The 20,688-nt window shown below is 38.1% G+C and overlaps 1 protein-coding gene across 1 annotated transcript in view; it reads right to left on the bottom strand.

Moving 5' to 3' along the window:
- Positions 1–20,289, bottom strand: part of ANKFN1 (ankyrin-repeat and fibronectin type III domain containing 1) — a 62,252-nt gene extending 41,963 nt beyond the window's left edge. Inside the window, 4 exon segments of the mRNA XM_009696794.1 lie at positions 2,199–2,409; positions 9,651–9,852; positions 17,001–17,135; positions 20,099–20,289. Coding sequence (XP_009695096.1) covers positions 2,199–2,409; positions 9,651–9,852; positions 17,001–17,135; positions 20,099–20,289 — 739 coding nt within the window.
- Between the last annotated feature and the right edge of the window lie 399 nt (positions 20,290–20,688).

The raw sequence follows: 20,688 nt of genomic DNA, 5'->3' as shown, positions 1-20,688 counted from the left end.
TTGCTTTATCTGCTGTTGCTCCTATTCCAGGCAGAAATCCAGGTGATACAGATGGAAGCTATCTGTCCTCCAGATCCTCTTTTCTACAGCATTAGGTTAGGGGCTATAATGAGATTTCAGCTGGATCACTATGGCTAATACAGTGGAAGAGCAAGAGTTTTCTCTGTAGGAAGAATTTCTCTACCTTGCAGTCTCCCAGATCTGTGCATCTGTCCTACACACTTCCAATCAAATTAAGAGGTGATTGTGTCCTGTTCCAAAATTGGGATGAGTCAGAATTTTACCTTGAAATCCTCTCCCCTCCCACTCAGCCTGAGGAAGTCTTGCTCAACTGACCACCATAGAGAAATGAAAATGCTCCTGCTGGGTGCTGGATCCTGTTCTTGCAGCCCTGAGATCATACACACAGAATGGATTTCATTCTAACAGGGTTGGTTAAGTACAGAAAGCAAAGCAGAAAGACTAGAGAAAATAGAAAGTGACTTCTATCAGTTCCACAAGAATGAAGCCACATACAAAGATGCTGTGAACCTTTGTTTTGGGTGCTGAAAATAACTTTCTGCATTTTGCTCTCAAGTAGCAACTGTAAATCCTTACGGTAAAAAGACCCCAAACAAACAATCATTTGCTTTTTATTGAGAAAGCTTCATCCATTATTTCAATCAGAAATAAAAAAAATCGAGATAAGTGAAGTGGAAATTTGGTGGGTATATTTTGAAATGGAAATGAGGTGGTTATATATTCATATTCTCTGTGTTCATAGGCATGTTTGCATTAATTACAGGAAATGAATACTAATTTATGATTGCCCCTGCTCGCCATCAGACTGCATTTATTTACAGATGAGGTCAATGAAAAATTAGTTTAGTCTTTTTTACTGCTGTTTAGAACACTCAAGACTGTGTTTTCCTCTAGATTTGTCATGGTTAATGAATGTTGCTTCAGCAGTCAATCATGTACTCTAAATGCTGTCACACTTTTTTTTAAAGCCTCAGTCATGAACCATGACAGAAAAATAAACAAATAAATATAAAACTAAAAAACTCTTTTCACTGAGCAGCTACGCTATGCAAAAATCTCCAGGGAAGGTTAAAGGAGGCCAGAATAAATGATAATATAAGTGCTGTGGACATAGAAAAGCAATAAAGGTGTTCCAACACTGAGGGTCTGGCAAAAAAACTCAACACACACATGCACACACACTCTCCAGTGAAAAAACTGGCAATGTTAGTAGCCTCAAGGTGCAATTTCCTGGAGCACTGAGATTGACATGCCAGCACTAAATGTTGTTAATTTAACTAACTTCAAATTAATGGCAGAGTCTGCAGTGGCCGAACCCCTCAAACACAGTCTCATTATAGCCTTGCTGGGAATGTCCTAAATATAGGCATTGACAGTTTAAAACAAATTCGCATACATCGGTGTATTTTTAGACACAAGTAAGGCGTCAGGGCTTGTGTCATGGTATACAGTTGATTAATTGGGTTGGTAAGTCACCCTCCAACCCACAAAATGTGCATAAAAATGCCCATGAAGGAATACAAAGGAGTTTTATAACTACAATATGTAGTTATAAGCAATATTGGTATTCCAGTAAAGTAAGAAGGTCTGTTTTGTGTTTAGATTTTCTCTGGTTCTGTAGAACTTTGAAATTCTCATTTAAGTGTGATTTTAGGCTATTTGAAGATGAGGAGTGAGGAGTCTGTGGGTAATGGAAATGGTAGATTTCAACACAACCTGTCTCCTGAAGGTAGCATAGCCAAAATCAAAAGGATAATCAAAATAAACCAAAGTCTAGACAATTCATCGTCCTTTCATTTTTGATGACAAACTTGTTATTTCAGACCATGATCTTTGAATCATTCACTCACTTCCTGTTTCCATATTTTCAAAGATTTTTTTCTCAATATTGATACTAACTCAGCTGCCTCAGTGTTAATCACATTAGAAGCTCAACCTGATTCATCAGCTGGTGTATCTGACAGAGAACAAAAAAGATCTACTGAGCATGTGTTCAACAAGCAGATATTGCTGCAGATATTGTATTCCAACACTGTGGTACTATTGCTGATATAATCATCTTTATGATAAAACCAGTCAATTTTTGTGTTTAATGTAATTAATTTCCCAAAACAGTAGCAAACCTATTCTCCTACAGGCAATTATTTCAGTCAATTCAATTTGTGTTCTTTACTTACAGTGTGGACTTTCCTTTGCCCCAACATGTAGAAGGGTCCTAGCAATAGGGACGTTGTTTGTCAAAATGGCAATATCCAAAGGAGTTAGTCCCTCACTGTTTGGTGTGTTCAGGTCCAGGTCCTCCAGTGAGTATTGATAAAGAAGAATTTGAACAGCATCCAGATCTTGCTGTTCTACGGCCTCAAACATAGCTTCATTGCACTGGAAATTCTGTGTATCAATAAAAACAGAAATTCAGTAAAACTTTTCAAATGTCAGTGTTTTAAAACTAAATTGAGACTGCTATAAAATATTGATCCTCTGGCCCCAGCTTAGGTTCAGCTAGAAATATGGAAATTGTTCGCAGCAAACCAGCTTGATCTGCCTCTGGACTTGTGTGCTTGGACTTGCTTCAGGTCTGTGAGAAGATGCAAGTGAGATTCAAACACATACAAAACAAACCCATACTTATTTAGACGTCTGTCCTGTAATCAAACTATATGAGCAATACTGTATGTTTTCAGTGTTAAACTGAATGAAAGACTATGATTTTGGCAGAGTCTTGGACTACTGAGTTTTTAAAATTCAAAATTTAAAATAAAAATCTACAAACTCAGGTCATCAAAATGCAAATCAAATGAGCTATTCTGGAGAAAAACCTTAGCTCCAGTGTGAGCTAGTAATAGGTACTGTTCATTTGAACACTTCAGTCATTTCTAGGTGCTCATATTTTTGCATCTAACTTGTAACTAGAAGCAGCTTTGCAATGTATAGTCCTTAAATAAAGAAGTAGAAATGAGACTGAAAAATTGAATCTCCAGTGTGCATGTTCAGAAATTGATGTGTCTGAACAGCAGAGAACACAAGCAGCCAAACCCAAGAACATACACAGCACTGACTCTCAAGCAGGGAGAACCAGTGAACCTTTTCCTTACCAATGTAAAAGAGGTAAAAGAATGGTAAAATACAAAGAAACCTATTGTTTCTTAATTGAGCTGGGGAGAAGCAGGTGCAGGAGAGTAGCATGGCCTGCAGGTTTCTGTTACAAGAACATCCTTCTGGAGCCTACAGTTATGACATGTTGTTTGCCAAGATTCTTCAAATTCTCTTCCAGTGTCCCATTGCCATAATTACCCAATAGGTTTTCTTTCCCTCTTAAGGATGAATTAGTAGAAGAAGCCCAGCTAAGCAAGGAGGGCTCAGCATGTGGTCACATAAAGGAACTGAGATCTACGCAGACATACTGTGCCAATGGGCATACCAAAGAAATGCGTACATAAGAGAGCAAGTGATCCAGATACATGATGTAAATTAGCTTCCTGTGTCCTGAAACCCACATGGAGGAAACACAGAGAAAATTCTTATAAAATAATGTATTCTTTATGATATGAAATAAATATTGAATTGAAATCATCTTCTACTGTGGTTAGAAATTAACATTTCAGGCACATCAAAACTTTATTTTCTTTTTTAAATTGATGTATTTTTGTTTGGCATATCCCTCTCCAAATTTTGTTCCCAGGGAAACAACACTTTCTGAAAGAGCACTGATCTGCTGGAACATCTTTTGTCTCCTCCTAAAACGTATACACTAGTGGTTTGCAAGCAGTTCTGAAAACTAGGTCCACAGCTACACCTTGGAATTTGATCAGTTCTACAGGTTTTTTGCAGTTGTGCTTGAAGTTAAAAGTGTCTTCAGAAATTCGCAGGCCTGATAGAGATCTTCTGGTCTACTGTTTTGCATGTGAAGCACTGGTACCACCCTAAGAAATTGTAAAGATGATGTTATCTTAAATTTTTAATATGGACCCCACCTATGCTGAATAATAGGGATCAGCAGAACAAGAAGACAGATGTACATAAGATGATCTTTACCCAAAATTGTCAATAGAGAAGTGAGATACTTACGTTAGATGACTATCTAAGGACAAGATGAACTATGCAGCAGTAAAGCAAATCTAGGAGAGTATTGCCGACTTAGGACTACTAACTTTTAGACACTTAAGTACAAAAGATAGCTCATGCTGGAGAAATATTTTTTCTGTAGATTTCCATGCAGAATGTAAGACATTACTTAAACAAGTGCTTCATCAAAATGGGTCTGTCAAATTCTTGTTTTCAGAATGTTGTCTACATCGTAAGAGTCAGATTTAATTTCATTATCAAATGCTTAGGTCATACTTCAGTGTTAGGTGTAAGAGAAAAATCTCAGAAAAAAGAATAGTTGAATGGTAAGCAGCTAGATCTATCATTCTTTACCCACGCCTCTGTTCAAGGCAAATTGTCTTTAAGTACATATACTGTCATTATAGAGGGCACGTCTCCAGAAAAATTGAAAAAAAGGCCAGGACAGATTTCTCTTACTGTAAAGTAAAATTTAAAAATGACAGAAATTTTTACTGCAATGTAGCAATATTTCTTTTCATTCCAGTAGCTCCACACATCTGCTGTGTTGCTTATATAGCACCTTATCATCGTGAAATCAGAGATCTCACTCTTATTCTGGCCTTCCACCCCTACCCTGAAGGGATGAAGCGCTCTGGCTAGAAATTAAAATAATTTTAATTAATTTTAATTATGATTACAAAATATTGTAATTAATGGCATGATTCTGAAACATGCTATATATAATCAATTCCCACTCAAGTCAATGATATGCATTTAACAGCTGTATGTCACTGTACTATGTACTCAAAATTAACATAAATAGACATTCCACTGAAAGAGGGAAAAAAAAAAAAGGTTGTGCTCCTTTGCTTTTTGAAACTTCATTATTATGAATGCAGAACTGTGAACTGATAGGCTGTTTTTTCATATAAATTATTAGAAATGCATAATATATTCACTAATTCTCCAAAAGATATCAACATTCTGAAAAGCATTAATTTCATCACAGTTTACACTCATTTCAAATTCTATTTCTACCAATATTGGAACTTCCTCTATACTGTTGTTTGTGCAAATAAAGGGTAATTATGCTTCAGAGGCATTTGCATTTTGATCCAATCAGAAAACAGGCAAAATCATATTACTCTTGTAACTGATTACAGCTAGGAAAATCTACCTATTTAACAGTAAATTCATAAAGACCTTACTACAAAGGAATTGGTTGAAGTAAACTGAATGACTGCATTAGTTTCCATTTCTTTTAGTTAAGTTCATTTTAGGGAACACCAGCTAACAGTCTTGAGAGCAGAACAAAAAGGGGCAGCTGACGATGTCACTCAATGACAGGCTTGTGGTGCTCACTTAGGACAGGAAACTAAGTATTTCTTGGTTCACATTTCCACTTCTGTGGCATTGGGTACTTACATGGTTTTCCCTGTTTTTGAAAGCAGAATAGTCATTCTCTTTTAATTGACTTCATGTATGTGCATGAAAGTTAAATGAGTTAGCATTTGTAGACTGCTACTCTAAGTGCTCTATACCATTATTTGACTGTAATTCCAATTCTGTGTGAAACTCAGTAAATCTTGTACTACATCTCAAGATTTACTTGTGTTATATAAAAATAAAAAAATCCCTGTTACATAATAATAATAAAAAAAAAGATGGTTAACTTCAGTATTACAGCTGAAATTAACCCAATGACATGGCTGAGAAAAGCATTAAGCCCTTTAAAAATATATATATACACACACTTTAACAACAGATTTTACCTACCTGAATAATTATTGTAGAATTATTTTTAAAACTTTGATTTGAATTATTACTTTTGGATTCAGTTATCAAGATTTAGACCTGCCTAGATGCCTTTGAAAATGCATCTTTGGATTTTCACTTGCCAAATCAAAAACCTAAAGTATTTGTGAAATTTTGGCCTTAAGTGAGTTGCTGAACAGAATCTAAGCACATGCGTAAGTTAATTCCTCATAAATGCTCTTGCTGACTAATCTGTTGGCAAGAATGTTTCACTAAAAGGGAAAAAATAAAAGCAAATTTCTATTTCTTCATTTAATTAGAATTCTGATTGAAAAAGCTACATTGATTTAAACAAGAAACAGAGCAGGAGTTTTATAAGGTACTTCATCCAATCCAAACAATTATGAGACCAAATTGCAAATATTAGGTTTTCCAAATGAACAATTCAGACACAAGCAATAGGCTGAAATATGCTGGCAATTCTCATAACTTCAAAGAGTGTAAAAACATGGGAACAAGGCCTTTCTAACTGGGCATGTATGCATCCCTCACCCACACAGCAGTGTGCAACTCACCATGCTATATCTATTTCAGTCAAAAAATATCCTGGTGAGACAGCAAAATATCTATCATATTTTCAGCCATGCCAGTAAATTCCCCCATGTGGAAGTCTACATCGAGCCCAGCTCTCCAAATCAAGAAAACATTCTACATACCTGACCAACTTTTCACCAACTATGTGCTTTCACACAGAAAAGAGAAATATATTTGAAGATTATATAGTTTTCCGCAAAAAGCTGATCATATTCTATGTAAAAAAATCTCTAGTATTGCAGCGTTATTCAGACAGCTGAAGCCCAGGGGTAAGAAAATCAAGTAAGGGTAAGACGTAGTATCTTTAGACCCATGTGCTCAATTTTAGTCCAGCTGATATTGTCACAAATACTAACAAGAACCTTCTGATTTCTGCCTTCATTTTACATTTACTTGATAACTTTCTTCTGCTCTGAAAAGACAAAACCATTGAATTCAAAGACAAACTGAATCACATTTACAAGTGATCAGGTAAAGTTTTTACATTGCTTTTTCCTTGACTCAGTCCTGCAGCCTCTAATCATTAGCTAGACAGCTGTGCTATGTGATTAATTTATTTAGGTGTTACTCTGATGCACAAATGTATATACTGAAAAGGACTACAGTATTGCTTTGCAGTAAGTAATAACCATGTTCCAGTAAGTGATTCAGTGCTGGAGTGTTTAGAAATGCAATCTTATGTAGCTTAATTAAAATGAAGTGCCCCTTTCAAGATATTTGCTCTAGGTTTGACTGAAAAAGTCCACTATATGCTACTGGAGTTGGAAAAAACATTAAAGTAGTTTCTGCAAAGACTTGTTTTGATAAACATGAGTTCAAGAATAAAGCTATTTTGGGACATTGCTATGTCTGCAGCAAGACAACAATTTACTGAATGGAAAGTGTTGCACAGCAAGAGAGAATGGAAAGAAAACTCTTCTCTAGCCAAAGCTGAAAGAAAACAAATTCTAACAAATGTTGTTCACTTGTCTAGAGACATGATTTTAGTCATTGACTTAGCTCTGTAGCACAGAAACTCAATGATTAGAAAATACAGCAGCTAGCAACTTGACCTGGAATATTTCCACCCCTTCACTAATGGTTTCCTTGCTATTTATTTCTAGGGAAAACTGTGAAAACTACAGGCAGGATAGATAGAATGAGATCCAAAGCCTTTTGAGTTCAGTGGGAGTCTATTCACTGACCGTTGTGCTTAGACCCCAGACTAGTCATACCTAGAGGTACCTATCCTCACTGTAGGTCAGCAGTGACAAAAGCTATGTCACTGCCATGACAGTGTAGTGGGTTGGGGGGAAGCAAAGCACAAGTAAGTCTATATCCCATTAAACCACCATCTACGTCACAATGTAAAATCGAGCCTCCTAATTAGGATTACTGATTGAAGAGGCACTCCCACCACCTGAGAGATCTGGACTGAAAAGAGAGAGAAATGAGACTGTAAATAATTAGCTCTGTGGATAGCAAAGGACTTGAGCCTCAGAAGCAGTACACCGCTGCTCAATCTTTGGGCTATGCTCATTTGCATTTTCTCTTCTCATTAGCTAAGAATGACAGAAGACCCCATATTTGAAGGAATATGTGATTTGAAATGTATATTTAGAGCAACACCAGTCAGAAGATACGCTGACAGACTGGCATTCATTCAGTCTACATGTCAGTCTGCTCTGGCATGGTCCCCAGCACTAGTTTATCCTCCTCTCTTTCACTCGCTTAGTCACACACAAGCTTGCAATTGAGAAGAAAAAGGCAAGAAAAGGTAGTGGCTAAAAAATTCATCTAAAGGATCTTTTCCCACAGTTCATACTTAGAGGCCCAAATGCAAATGATCCCTACAAACTGAAGGCAACTGGAAACTCACTGCCTCAAAAGCACAGCTGTTGGCTACTAAGCAAAGGCTGTTCTCCAGCTATCAAGCCTGCTTTGAGTTTCAGGCTTCTCCTTCCATAAAACAAAATCTATTGGCTTTGGCAGAGCTGAGAGGAAGGAGCCATGATCCTCCGAATCCTTCAGGTCATAGTCTTTCTTCACAGCAGAGAGATAACAGTCTCTCGCCTTTCCAATGCACTAGAGCTACATTTCAGCTTAGCTCTTCCATGGGGCATGCAAAGGTCCTCTGACTTCAAGAAAGGAGTGGTCCTAGGGAATAGGATCATTGAATTGGTTTTTAAATTATTTTCAAATCTTGCATTGATTCATATAATTTGTCTCATACGTAACAAACATTTGTGAGTGTTAAAGGAGTCTAGAGTGTGCTTTTTCTTCTGACAAAATGTGATATTTTTATTATCTGCCCAATCATATTCAGAGTTTATTCCTGCACTGCGCTAAGCATCTGCTTTAGTGAGGCAGAGCAATGGTTCCAAGAGGTGTTCCTGGCGCATTCACAGACACTGTCATAAGTCATTGCTCTTCAGAAGTCGAGAGGAACTCTTTCCTTCAAAATAGTTCAGAGGAGAATTTGAAGGATGTGTTTGTTCTTCCTACTTATGGAAAAGGGGAATTTATTTTGTTTTGGCAATATCAACAGCAGGTTCATCTTCCTCCAGCAAATATAAAAGAATCTGCTGTGCACTGAACTCACACTGTGCTGTTACTTCAGGGATACAGTCCATTGTTCAAAAAGGCCTGGAGGTTGTGTAAGTTCGCCAGCACTGGCATAAATAGGAGCACTTGTGAGTGTTAAATCCAGCAGGTGCTTATACGCTTTCCTGTACTAGCACCAGAATGCTCGGCTGTGTTCTGCAACTAGGGTAGGGTACCCAGGCCAGACTCCTTCATGTGTGATCTCCTTTTTCCATGGTCTTATCTAGTGACCATCAGCACAGTCTGTGAACAACCTTGCATATATCTGTCACAGCATGCAAGTTCCACTTGCTCTGTTGTTTGGAAAAATGGGAACTGCTATTAAAATAATCTTCAGTTTTCTCAAAATACTTTTTCTTCATACACTTGTGTGTATGTATATAATCCACATTTTGTCACATTGATGCCACATTAAGATCTTACTCCTAAAATAAAGCATCATCGCTTCAGTAAGGTAGTTTTTCTTTAGCCTTCAAGAAGGTCAGATTTTATTTTGACACAAGATCATAAATGGTAAATCTAGGAAGAACATACAGCGCTAGTCAGTGAACAGGCAAAGTGAGATGATTCAAACTGTACAGATTAAAAGGAAAACCGATTGAGGAGATTAATAGGACAGTAAATTGACAATTTGATAAATATGAAGTAATTACCATTGAGGTCTTACGGAGACTGAGCCGTTCAGATCGAGCTCTGAAATATGCTTCGTCAAAGGATGTATGACTCCCCTTAAGCTTCTCTGACAGGTTCCGATATAACCGCTTTGCAGCATTTGGAGAGGATGGCATGCTGTTCTTTTTAGTCTGGAGAAGACTTAAGTTATGCATTTGCTGTGTCATTTTCAGCTAGTAGTTTCTAGAAGAAAAACAACAGCTGTTGAACAAGTTTTGCTACACTAACATCATTGATCAGAACTGTATCATTCCAACACACATTGCAAGACTGCTATGGCAAAAAACACTTCCACGTGCACATTTTTGAACACTCAGAAGCACGTTTTGGGGCATTTTCAATGGCAAATTACTCTTTATGGAATGGGAGGGAGAATTAAGGATGGAAAAATAAAACAGACCGCTTCAGAACTATTCACGAATTTGTATAAGGAGAAGGGGTTTCATTTAATGAGGGAAATGGCCTTTTGACAGTGTGAGTTCTGGTAATACAGGTCTCAGAAAAAAATGAAACCCAAATGTAAACGTTACTGTACAATTTGGATAACATGTACATGATCTGTGTTTTGTCAGTACAATGGTTTCTTAAAACAAAACTGAAGCAATTGAGAGGAAAAAATAATCTAACTGATTACAGAACGCAAGGCAGGACTGCATTTTTTAACTGGTCAAGTGACTTAAGGTTGACACAAGCACAACTGTGGCAAGACATGTGCTTTACTTCCCACATTACTGTCTGCTAGCAAACTGTGTGCTCTAGAAGCATGTGACATTTTCAGTTGGGTGGGTGGATTGTCTGTCTCTAGAAGCTCAAAGCAGTATTTCTCACTGAGAAAGCATGGCTGGATTCAGAATACTTTTTCATCTCTTGAACACATCACAAGCTACTACAGAAATAATGCATGAACTTACATTTAATTTCTATCAAATGCTGACATGTTATCATCCAAATGCAAGTCCGTTGCTACAGAGAATGGTTTTTTGTTAGAGTTTTGTGAAGCATTTGGCGGGGAGGGAAACTGCTCTGTGACCAAGACCCCTAAGGCATTATGTCTTAGCAAATAACAGATGAAACATAGAAAACCTATTTAGGCTCTGTTGTAGGCATGAGGCGGCATATGTACATTTTTAGTTTAAACTACCTATGACCAACTAGTGTCCAGATTAGTGCAAACAAAGACCTTATGCTCTGTTTTACAGTTAAAATAATCTGTGATTCTAACTGTTGCTGTTTACGGTTTCATTCTGAGTAGTTTCTTCCCTCAGTTAGTGGACAGGCACTGGTTTTGTCTATGTATATTGTATAACTATCCTGCTCTGTGTTTGCCCTGTCCATTTAGACTACAAATTCTTCCGAGATGGACTGCCTCCTCTCTCTAAGACAGCCTAGCCTACTAGGATTTCCATATTATCTCATAATTAAACAATACTTTTTAAAACTCAGTGGATAAGGAATTGGCTGGATGGTCTCACTCAAAGAATTGCAGTCAATAGCTCAATGTCCAAATGGAAACTGGTGTTGAGTGGTGTTCCCCAGGGGTCAGGATTTGGACCGGTGCTGTTTAACATCTTTGTTGGCAACGTGGACAGCGGGATTGAGTGCACCCTCAGCAAGTTCGCTGATGACACCAAGCTGTGTGATTTGGTCGACACACTGGAGGGAAGGGATGCCATCCAGAGGGTACTTGACAGGCTTGAGAGGTGGGCCCATGAGAACCTCATGACGTTCAACAAGGCCAAGTGCAAGGTCCTGCACATGGGTTGCGGCAATCCCAAGCACAAATACAGGCTGGGTGGAGAACAGATTGAGAGCAGCCCTGGGGAGAAGGGCTTGAGGGTGCTGGTAGATGAGAAGCTCAACATGACCCAGCAATGTGCCCTTGCAGCCCAGAAAGCCAGCCATGTCCTGGGCTTAATCCAAAGCAGCGTGACTAGCAGGTTGAGGGAGGGGATTCTGCCACTCTACTCCACTCTGGTGAGACCCCCCTGCAGTACTGCTTTCAGCTCTGGGGTCCTCAACACAATAGGGACATGGACGTGTTGGAGTGGGACCAGAGGAGGTCATGAAGATGATCCAAGGGCTGGAGCACCTCTCCTGCGAAGACAGGCTGAGAGAGCTGGGGTCGTTCAGCCTGGAGAAGAGAAGGCTCCAGGGAGACCTTAGAGCAGCCTTCCAGTACCCAAAGGGGCCTACAAGAAAGCTGGAGAAGGACTTTTTACAAGGGCATGGAGTGATAGGACAAGGCGCAATGGCTTTAAACTGGAAAAGGGAAGATTTAAATTAGATATAAGGAAGAAATTCTTCACGGTGAGGGTGGTGAGGCACTGGCACAGATTGTCCAGGGAGGTTGTGGATGCCCCATCCCTGGAAGTGTTCAAGGCCAGGTAGGATGGGGATTTGAGCAACCTAGTCTGGTGGAAGGTGTCCCTGGATGGTCTTTAAGGTCCCTTCCAACCCAAACCATTCTATGATGATTCTATGATACTTTCTATGCTCTATGACTACAGTAATTTTTCCATATCAGGAAAAATTGTTTTAATATTTAACTCTCTGGAAATACTTTATGTGGCAATAGTTTTGCCTTTCTGAAGGGAAACTAACAATCAAACTGCAAGCACAGGAAATTATCCCCACGAACCTCTGTAAGTGAAAAGGTGACAAAAATGCATAATTTCTTCACATTTCCTTTTTCCCTGACCAGAGTGTATACACATTTATAGGACTGAATGTCTCTCTAGAAGATTTCACAGTTGTAATAGTAAATCTGGCTACCCTTAAAGACTATCTTTTCCTGGAAATAAGCTTTAGATTCTTTGTACTATGATACAAACCCTGTAACTTTCTGTTCTCATGGTCTCAGCCTGTATCTAAGCAAATCAGACTTCAGGACCAGACTCTAATAACTATTCACAATCATAAAAGCATTCTTTACTAAACACTCGCCCTGCTGTTGAGGCTGCTCATTGGCATGAATTGGTCCCTGAGAATAAAGGCTTCAACCAGGTCTCATAAGCTGTCCACATCTTCCTTTCTTATTTGTAAATTGTGGTGAACCAGACATCCTGAGCACAAAAGTATCCGATTACAAGTAATCTCACATATTCTCCAATCTCATAGGGTATTGAAGAGAGACCAAGTCTCTGAATGAAGAGAGACAGAGTCAACGTAATTGTCATACGTGATGAGAAGACTTTGTTAAATTAGAACAAGCGCGTGCAATCAGAAGAAGGGAATTATGTGAGCTGCATCCCCGAAACTAATGTGCAAGAGTGGATATAAGAAATGAGCTTTCTGGTCCTCAGGGAACAACAATACTACAATGCTTTTGGACTGCTTTGAGCTTATGGACTAAAGGTAAAGTGAGGTTCACACAAACAATTCATCCTGTGTTTTAATTACTACATGCATTTCAGCAGTGCCTACAAGGACTAACTGAAATCACTGTCTCTTCAAATGAAGCATTTTATTCTCTGCCCTGAACAGCAAGCTTGCATAGACTAGATAGAAAGGCTGAGTGGAAACCAAGGAACATAGCAAAATACGTTTAATCAAAGCCTCTGTCGTGAGAAGTTGCTTGTTACTGTCAGACTAGAGTGTAAGACTAAAATTACAATCACCAATGCCAACTCACAAATGTTCCAGACATGCCAGAATTATTTGGAACCTTGTGCTGGAATCAGTGTGGGTTAGGCTTTACTGTATGGAAATTGCTGGTAAGCATTGAGTTTTAGTACTGGACAAACTTAGAAGACAGCCTTTTGTTTTACAGATGCATCTGTGGAACCATTTGGGACTATAAAAAGAATTTTATTTCATGTTTAAGATGGTCAAACGATTTCATTCACATCTGTCTCTGTTTAGCATAGTTTCAACAATTCAGTTTATTTTCAGATATTTATTAAAAATAAGCTTAAGAAATAGCTGATTACTCCCAAAGCTGATTATTCATCTTCCACTGTTCCATGTTATTAGTATTTTAAAGAAACTCAGCAATTTACCAAGTATAATAATAATTTAGTTTCAATTAGACTAACACTTCCAGTTTTTATTAGTATATAGAGCTACAGATTATCCCACATAAATTTCATAACATAACAGCACTGTTTGTAAAGGAAGTTTCAATTCAAACTCATTGCCCAAAATTTCCCAAAATAATTTGATTCCAAGAGTACAGTCAGTAGTAAACTCATGAGAGAACAATTTGCATTTACCACATAAACCTAAACATCATCAAGACGAGGACAAAAAAGAAGAGTAGACTCATCCAATACTCAATTCAAAGGTAGCTCAGCATACTCCACTGTGTTTGCTTTGCGATTATACTTTTTATATAAAAAGCAACAGGCTCAGCATCTCTGAGTGGCACCATATTACATTATGGAGAGATTCCAAGCTTCATTAAGCCTGTATGCCAATATGGAAACTTACTGAGAAGCTGCGTAGACATTTAGTAAGTTTACATTAAATAGATTAGGCATGTCTACTTAGCAGAACTTCTCATACCTATTGTGGTATTATTAAAACCAAACAAGAATACCTGTTGTTAAAGCTAACATGGCTTATGCCTTTGTCAGTCCTCCCTAGGCTGATAAAGTCCTCCCTCTATCTCACTAGACCAAACTACCTGCTCGTTGACTTCAAATCCCTAAGTTACCTGTGGAGAGGACAGCCATTGAAGAAGAGCTGATCTTGGCTGGAGATTTTTGATGTTGATGTGAAGAGGTATTTATTTATATTTAAAGTCATGCTTATAGAAGCTGTAGTCCTTCTAGTTCGTAGAATTAGTATTGTGACAACACTCGAAGATTAAAGTAATTACTAAAAAAGAATTTTGCCAGCCTGACTCCTAAAAAACCCAATCTCTTCTCCAGCCTCCACTAATGCAGGAATTGTATTTGTATCCATCTCCTTAAAGTCAGTTGCCCAGTTGTCTTTCACAGAATGTCTTGTAAGTCAAATTCAAGCTTTTCTTGAGAAGCAGAGAAGTTATTCTCAGAATCCCAACATTTTACAGAGAACAGCTTTAGAGCAACATTTTCTTTTATGAGGAGATGTTAACGTGAGCAAGTAAAGGAGATGCAACTCTCAGTTTTTGAACAGTTTTCCAGGAAATCTGAGGGTTTGGTAGAGCTGTTCTAGCCACCTATCTCCCAATACACATTCAAAACTCAGACAGTTTGCAGGTCAGTTGTCCCTATTTCAATATGGACAGAGAACCTAGGTTCTCTGAATATGTTACAGCACTCTGGGATGCTGGTGTAGTCTCAGGACCAAAGCAAATTTAGATACCATTGGGCTGCTAACCTATGTCTCCAACCCAGAAAAGCCTAGCAGCAGTTTAATACCAAGTCTGCTCAGGATTGTTCCCCGTGGCATGGGTTAGTGTTCATACTGACTGTATCTAAACACAGTTTGACTCCAGCTATTACAATTCTTAGAGGTTGTTGAAGTCCTTCCCAACTTGATCTAGTCGATGAAACAGGATTTATACATTCAGAAGAAAACAACAGTGTTTTACTAACTGTCTAAACAATGACTTCCAAGGACAGTAACAATAGGGTGCCCGTACTACACATGGAAGCTTTTTCAGTACACAGTCAGAGCAGATCCCCAAGACTAACATTAATGTAAGAAGGGGACAGAATCTTTTATAATCTCATAAAAGTTTCTCTTAAGTCAAGAACAGGTGAGCCTATAGACAAGCTAAATAAACACTGTAAAAATTTCAGCTATTCAACAATAAAACAGATGGCATCTTTGCTATCCACATAGAATCAGTGCATCACAAATGACTTGAAACATATAAATCTTTCCTGTATACTAACCATCAATATCTTGAACAAGTGCATGGAATAAATGTGGAACAATAAAGCAATAGCTGGAATAATATAATGCAAATGAACTGTGTTTTTTACCAGTGTACTGAAACAGTAAGATGCAAAATGCTACTGAAGATTATTGTACTTAGCATGTTTTCTAGTCACATACAAGATACGAAATGAAAAAAGAAAAGGTAAAGGTAAGCTGCATATTCTGGAAAGCTTTCTGGAAGTGTGATCTTATTAGGCTGTAGAAATGACTCCTGGGAGAGCAATGGAAATGAGATCAGGCAAAATAATGGGTAAAATGTATAATAAGAAATAAGGAAAACAGACAGCTCAATTCACATGATTCTGTGATTGAAAACTTACTGGGTTTTATTGGATGTTGATGTTTTATTTTTACAGACAAACTATTTTGTAAGAGCAGTTTTAGGCTCCTTTTTTAAGCCATTTGTTTTGAGTTTTAACAACCATATCCTCACCTCACCAATCAGGTGAAACTCTGAAAGGTGCATTGCCTTGACTGAAATAACAAATCCCCCAGCTGAAATGCACTTAGCCTGAGGATATATCATTGTCACAACTAAAATTGTTACAGTGTATTGAAGACTTAACAGTTTAGAAACAGGTGACGTCCAAAACTGACTCATCTGAGATTTTTTTGCCTAAGAAGCCTCTGCACATACCTAGCATAGGTCAGAATGAAATGATAAGGACATCTCAATGTGGTTCGGAGTAGCCTTGTGTGATCTGACTAGCATTCTCACAGCAAGTCAAGAACTACAACAAGCAGCACGTTAGAAGGTTTCTCAGTAAAAGGCAGAACTAGACAGAAAAACAACAGCAGCTCCCCTTGGAACTAGTTATAATTAATGGTAGTTTGCATTTCCAAGAATTGAAACACAAAACAAAGGTCTTATGGCAGTACTCTGGGGAAACAGTTACTGCACTACCCTGGAAATAACCACCCAAACAGTCTCGTTTGTGTGACTGTCACCCTGCTATAGCACGTACCACACCAACGATCGAAGTCTTCCAACACACATCTCATGCTGCACATACTGTAGCTTCATCTTTGTGATCAGATTTCTACTTGCACTTCTAAGCACTGAAGTAACTGTTTTATTCCCCAATAGCAAGGTACATTAAAAGTCAAATTCAAATACAAATGAATATAAATGATTTACCTTTATAAATGCTTTTTTTTTTTTGATTGGCAAATACTGACCTAATACTCATGTCCTTTTAAAAACATATTGCAGAGAGGAAAAAAATCTAAATTAGAGATCATTGTCTGTTGTACGTAGCACATAAATGCTGCGCTGTATAGACAGGTGCACTAGTAGGACACAGCATAGCTGTAAAAGCATTAACTTCAGATTTTAGGAAAACACAACAGCCAAGAAACCACTCAACACTATACGTGTTCTTAAATATGTTTATGAAACAATTTTATGCTTGAAATTAATAATTAAGAATATATGCATTAAAGAGTTAAATTTGACTTACCAGCTTAGGCTATCCAAGGCAAAATGTGGACAAGTTGCTGGTAATTGTCCACTGTCTTCATTCAATGAATCACATTGGCTTTGTTGTCTCTGCTGGTTCAGCCTCTGGGCAGAATGACTAAACCTCTTCTTTATACTGCATGAATGATCAGATATGAAAAAGCTTATTACCAGCAATTACTGAAGTCCAAAAATCACTTGTAAGATCTCAAAGCAAAACAGTATTTAAAGCAAATAGTGTTGTATCACAGGTAAAATGTTTGGTGCCTTAACTCTATACTAGTTACCTGTGCAGCTGTAGGAATAACTAATATGTAAAGCTCTTGCCTCCATAGTCAAAGATGCCATGACTTCTGTATGCTTTTAGCTTGTTGTATCCCTTAAAATTGATCAGCAGCACAGCATGCAAGTAGAAAAAATAATTACTGCCAGAGTAAAAAAACCTGCAATTGTAATTAATTTGCCATGAAGTATGAGCAAAAAGACATTAATGTAGCCATCTTAAAGCTGTTAGTTTTTATGTTAAACCAATAAAAGGGGAAAAAAAGAATCACAGTCCTACACTCAGTCCAGTAATGCATGTTGCTTGTGATGTATTGTTTCTTCTTTCTTCAAGCAGGCTAACACTACAGCTGTCTGCAATCATAGCAACAAAAGCAGCAACCATATCCATAGCTATGGGACATCTGCAAGATCATTTGAAAGCTCCCAGCCTGAACAGGTTATGCTTAAAAAAGATTATTACATGAATAAGAAGAACATATTTTATTGATGCCTATATTTCAGCTAAAACAGATCCTGTAATGTCTGCATTAAGAGCTTCCAAAATAGTAGAACAGTGATATTTCAAAAAAATTTTTTTTTTACTATAGAGCAAAAACTGCAAACATTGGATCCCACAGAAACCCACAAAGATGTTACAAAGTCAGAATACAGAATAACCATACACAGCCTTAGAATTCTAAGAATATTGTAGGTATGAACAAAGATAAACAACAATCTAGAAAATTATTATCATTCCTGGACAGTCCACTGGGTTAAAGTCATGTAAACAGAATACTCCTGTGTAAGATCTGGCAACAGAAAAAAAAAAATTAAAACATACTAATTCCTACGTCTGTCATAGCCAATGATCATTAATATGTATAAAAAAGGTATTGTTTTAATTGTTTTTAAAGGGATACCAGAGCTATTGTTACAACCTGATGAAAATATTTCACTGGCTTTATTCAGACATGATGCTTGATTTGTGGAAAACGTTGGAAAGCTCCCAAAAGCTGGTGACCAGTCTGATTCTCCCACCCTTCAAAACTCAGTTAAGGATACTGTACCTCGTACCAAATAGTGTCCTTTTGCCAAAGCAGCTGAAGCTAAAATCTAGTCCTAGGTCTGACATTTGTATGTCATGGGACTTGAACTTATTCCATACTTTCTAAATCAATCTGGATACGGACCAAAACATTTTCTGAGACTTTTTCCTATATGCGCATATGCATGCATATATATGTGTGTGTATGTAAACATGCATATTTACACATTTCAAAGACATAACAAGAACATCAAATGTAACTATCTGCATGTTTTGCTGCAACAGAGAATTACAAAGTGCTATGACAATATGCAATGCACAACATTCCTTCTCCTACATCATGAAAATCACAGGCTATACGTATAGGATTCCCTCTTTTGTTCTGCTGCTTCTAAGGATCATTCATCAGAAGGCTGCAGGACAGCTGAGGTCACTGCTCCTTGCCAACAGGAGGAAGATTGGAAATCTTTCAAAAAACACTGAATACCTCTCTAACACTGGGATACTATCTGGAAAAAAAGCATGCTGAAAATCTGAAATGTCTAAATTAGTAAAAGTTAAATGTAAGCATAACAATTCCATTGTCAGTGCTGTCCTGAATAGGGATGATTCTTCTGAGTCAAAATCCCAGATTAAGGGTTTTTTTGATCTATATAGACCCCATCTATGGAACTCATTTGTGGAGGAATTTTCAATTTCCAGCTGTTTTCAGGGGAAAAAACTGAAGTGAGTTTACTAAAACTAGTCTATTCTTAAACATTTTCTAGAAATTTCTCATTGTGGGTCAATACTCTCTCTTCTCTCCTTTGCTTTCTTCAATAGATGTTTTGCAGTTGCCATTTCAATTTTTATAATGTTTAGCATACTTCTCTATTGCTACACAAACATTATTTAGTAGAATAGTAAAAGACAAGATGTTTTCTTGCCCAAGCTGCTTCTATGAAAGACAATTAGTTTGTTTATGTCAAGTAAATATATTTCTCATCTTCCTGTCATAGGAATTTGAGATTATTATTAAGCTGTTCAAAAGCCAGAAGACACAAAACAACGCTCAGTAAGGTAAGAGAAGTAATCGTAAATTTACCAAATAATAAAACATGAAATTAATTACTAAAACCAATGAATGTGTGTAAATAAGTGCAAGAGGCATCTACATGTGGTTCTGGAAATGGAGACGATGAAAAGACCTACAGAAAACAAAAATCTGGGTGTATGATAAAACACATGCAAGCAGATCCGTTAGTCTGATCTTGTACAGACACCTGGGTGTTCTTAGCCTTTGATGATTCCATTAGATGGCTCAAAGATGTCAGCCATTTGTTATTTCACTTGCCTATATTTCATACTTATTAGTTGAACAGAATATTTTGTTTGCTGTACTTACACTAGTTACTTAATCTACCGTGACAGATTTTCAATCCATGTTTGATCACTCTGAAAGTTTACCTACCCACAGTACGCATCATGAGCTGATTCCACAAGCTGCTGTTATTATTACTATTGCTAAAGCTGCACATTTTAATGAAGACGCACGTTTAGCGGTACATTTTGTTTAAAGAGGCCACCCAAGCTGGCTGATTAACTGACACATTTACCAAAACGTTTACCTTGTATTGTTCTCAGTTTTATACACCACAGAGAATTTTAGCAGCCAAGCAGCACATTGTATTGGCCATCAATTCCATTTAGCAATTTCGGTTTGTTTCTTCTGGACACTGGTACCGTTTCTGGGAGGAGGGAGCCTGTTCCCACGCGGAGGATGAGGAGCTCTCAAAGCTGTCCCGTCTCACCCCTGAGGGCAGCTGGAGCCGTTCGCTCCCGGCCCCTCAATCAATAGGTGGCAGCATTCACCCGGCTCTTCCCAAGCCTGGCGGGGTCCAGGGAGCCGCAGGCGCGCACAGGGAGCATCGCGTTGTCCAGGGACACAGTGCCCAGTTGTGTATACCCCAGATGGTATTTCAGCAGCAAGCACGGCCTCCATCTAGAGAAACTAACATTCCTATGGTTTATTTCGCCTTGTGTTTCGGCGCTACGCATAACTGTGAGTTTGTGACCAGTGGTCTGGAAACTGGGTGGGAAGTTTGAAGCAAAGGAACTCACTCAAACATTTGGAATTTGAAAACTTCACATGGAGCCTGACTTTACTTCCTAATCAGTCAACAGCAAACCTGTCATCATCATTAGAGTCAAAGCTGTATTTTGGACTGTTCATAACCCCCTGAAAGAACAAATACTGCTCAAACCTCAGATCTGACGTCCTGTACAGTCACAGCCGGGGTTGGGCAACGTAGCCAGGCAGATCGCAGATCAGATACCTGGGAATTGGATGTCCAGCCTCCCTTCCCAAATAGCATGGTCAGGCCAACTTTGGCATCTGTAT

This window comes from Cariama cristata, unplaced genomic scaffold, assembly GCF_000690535.1.
Source record: "Cariama cristata isolate BGI_N322 unplaced genomic scaffold, ASM69053v1 scaffold3703, whole genome shotgun sequence".
Lineage (NCBI taxonomy): Eukaryota > Metazoa > Chordata > Aves > Cariamiformes > Cariamidae > Cariama > Cariama cristata.
This window is presented reverse-complemented; position numbering and strand designations above follow the sequence as displayed.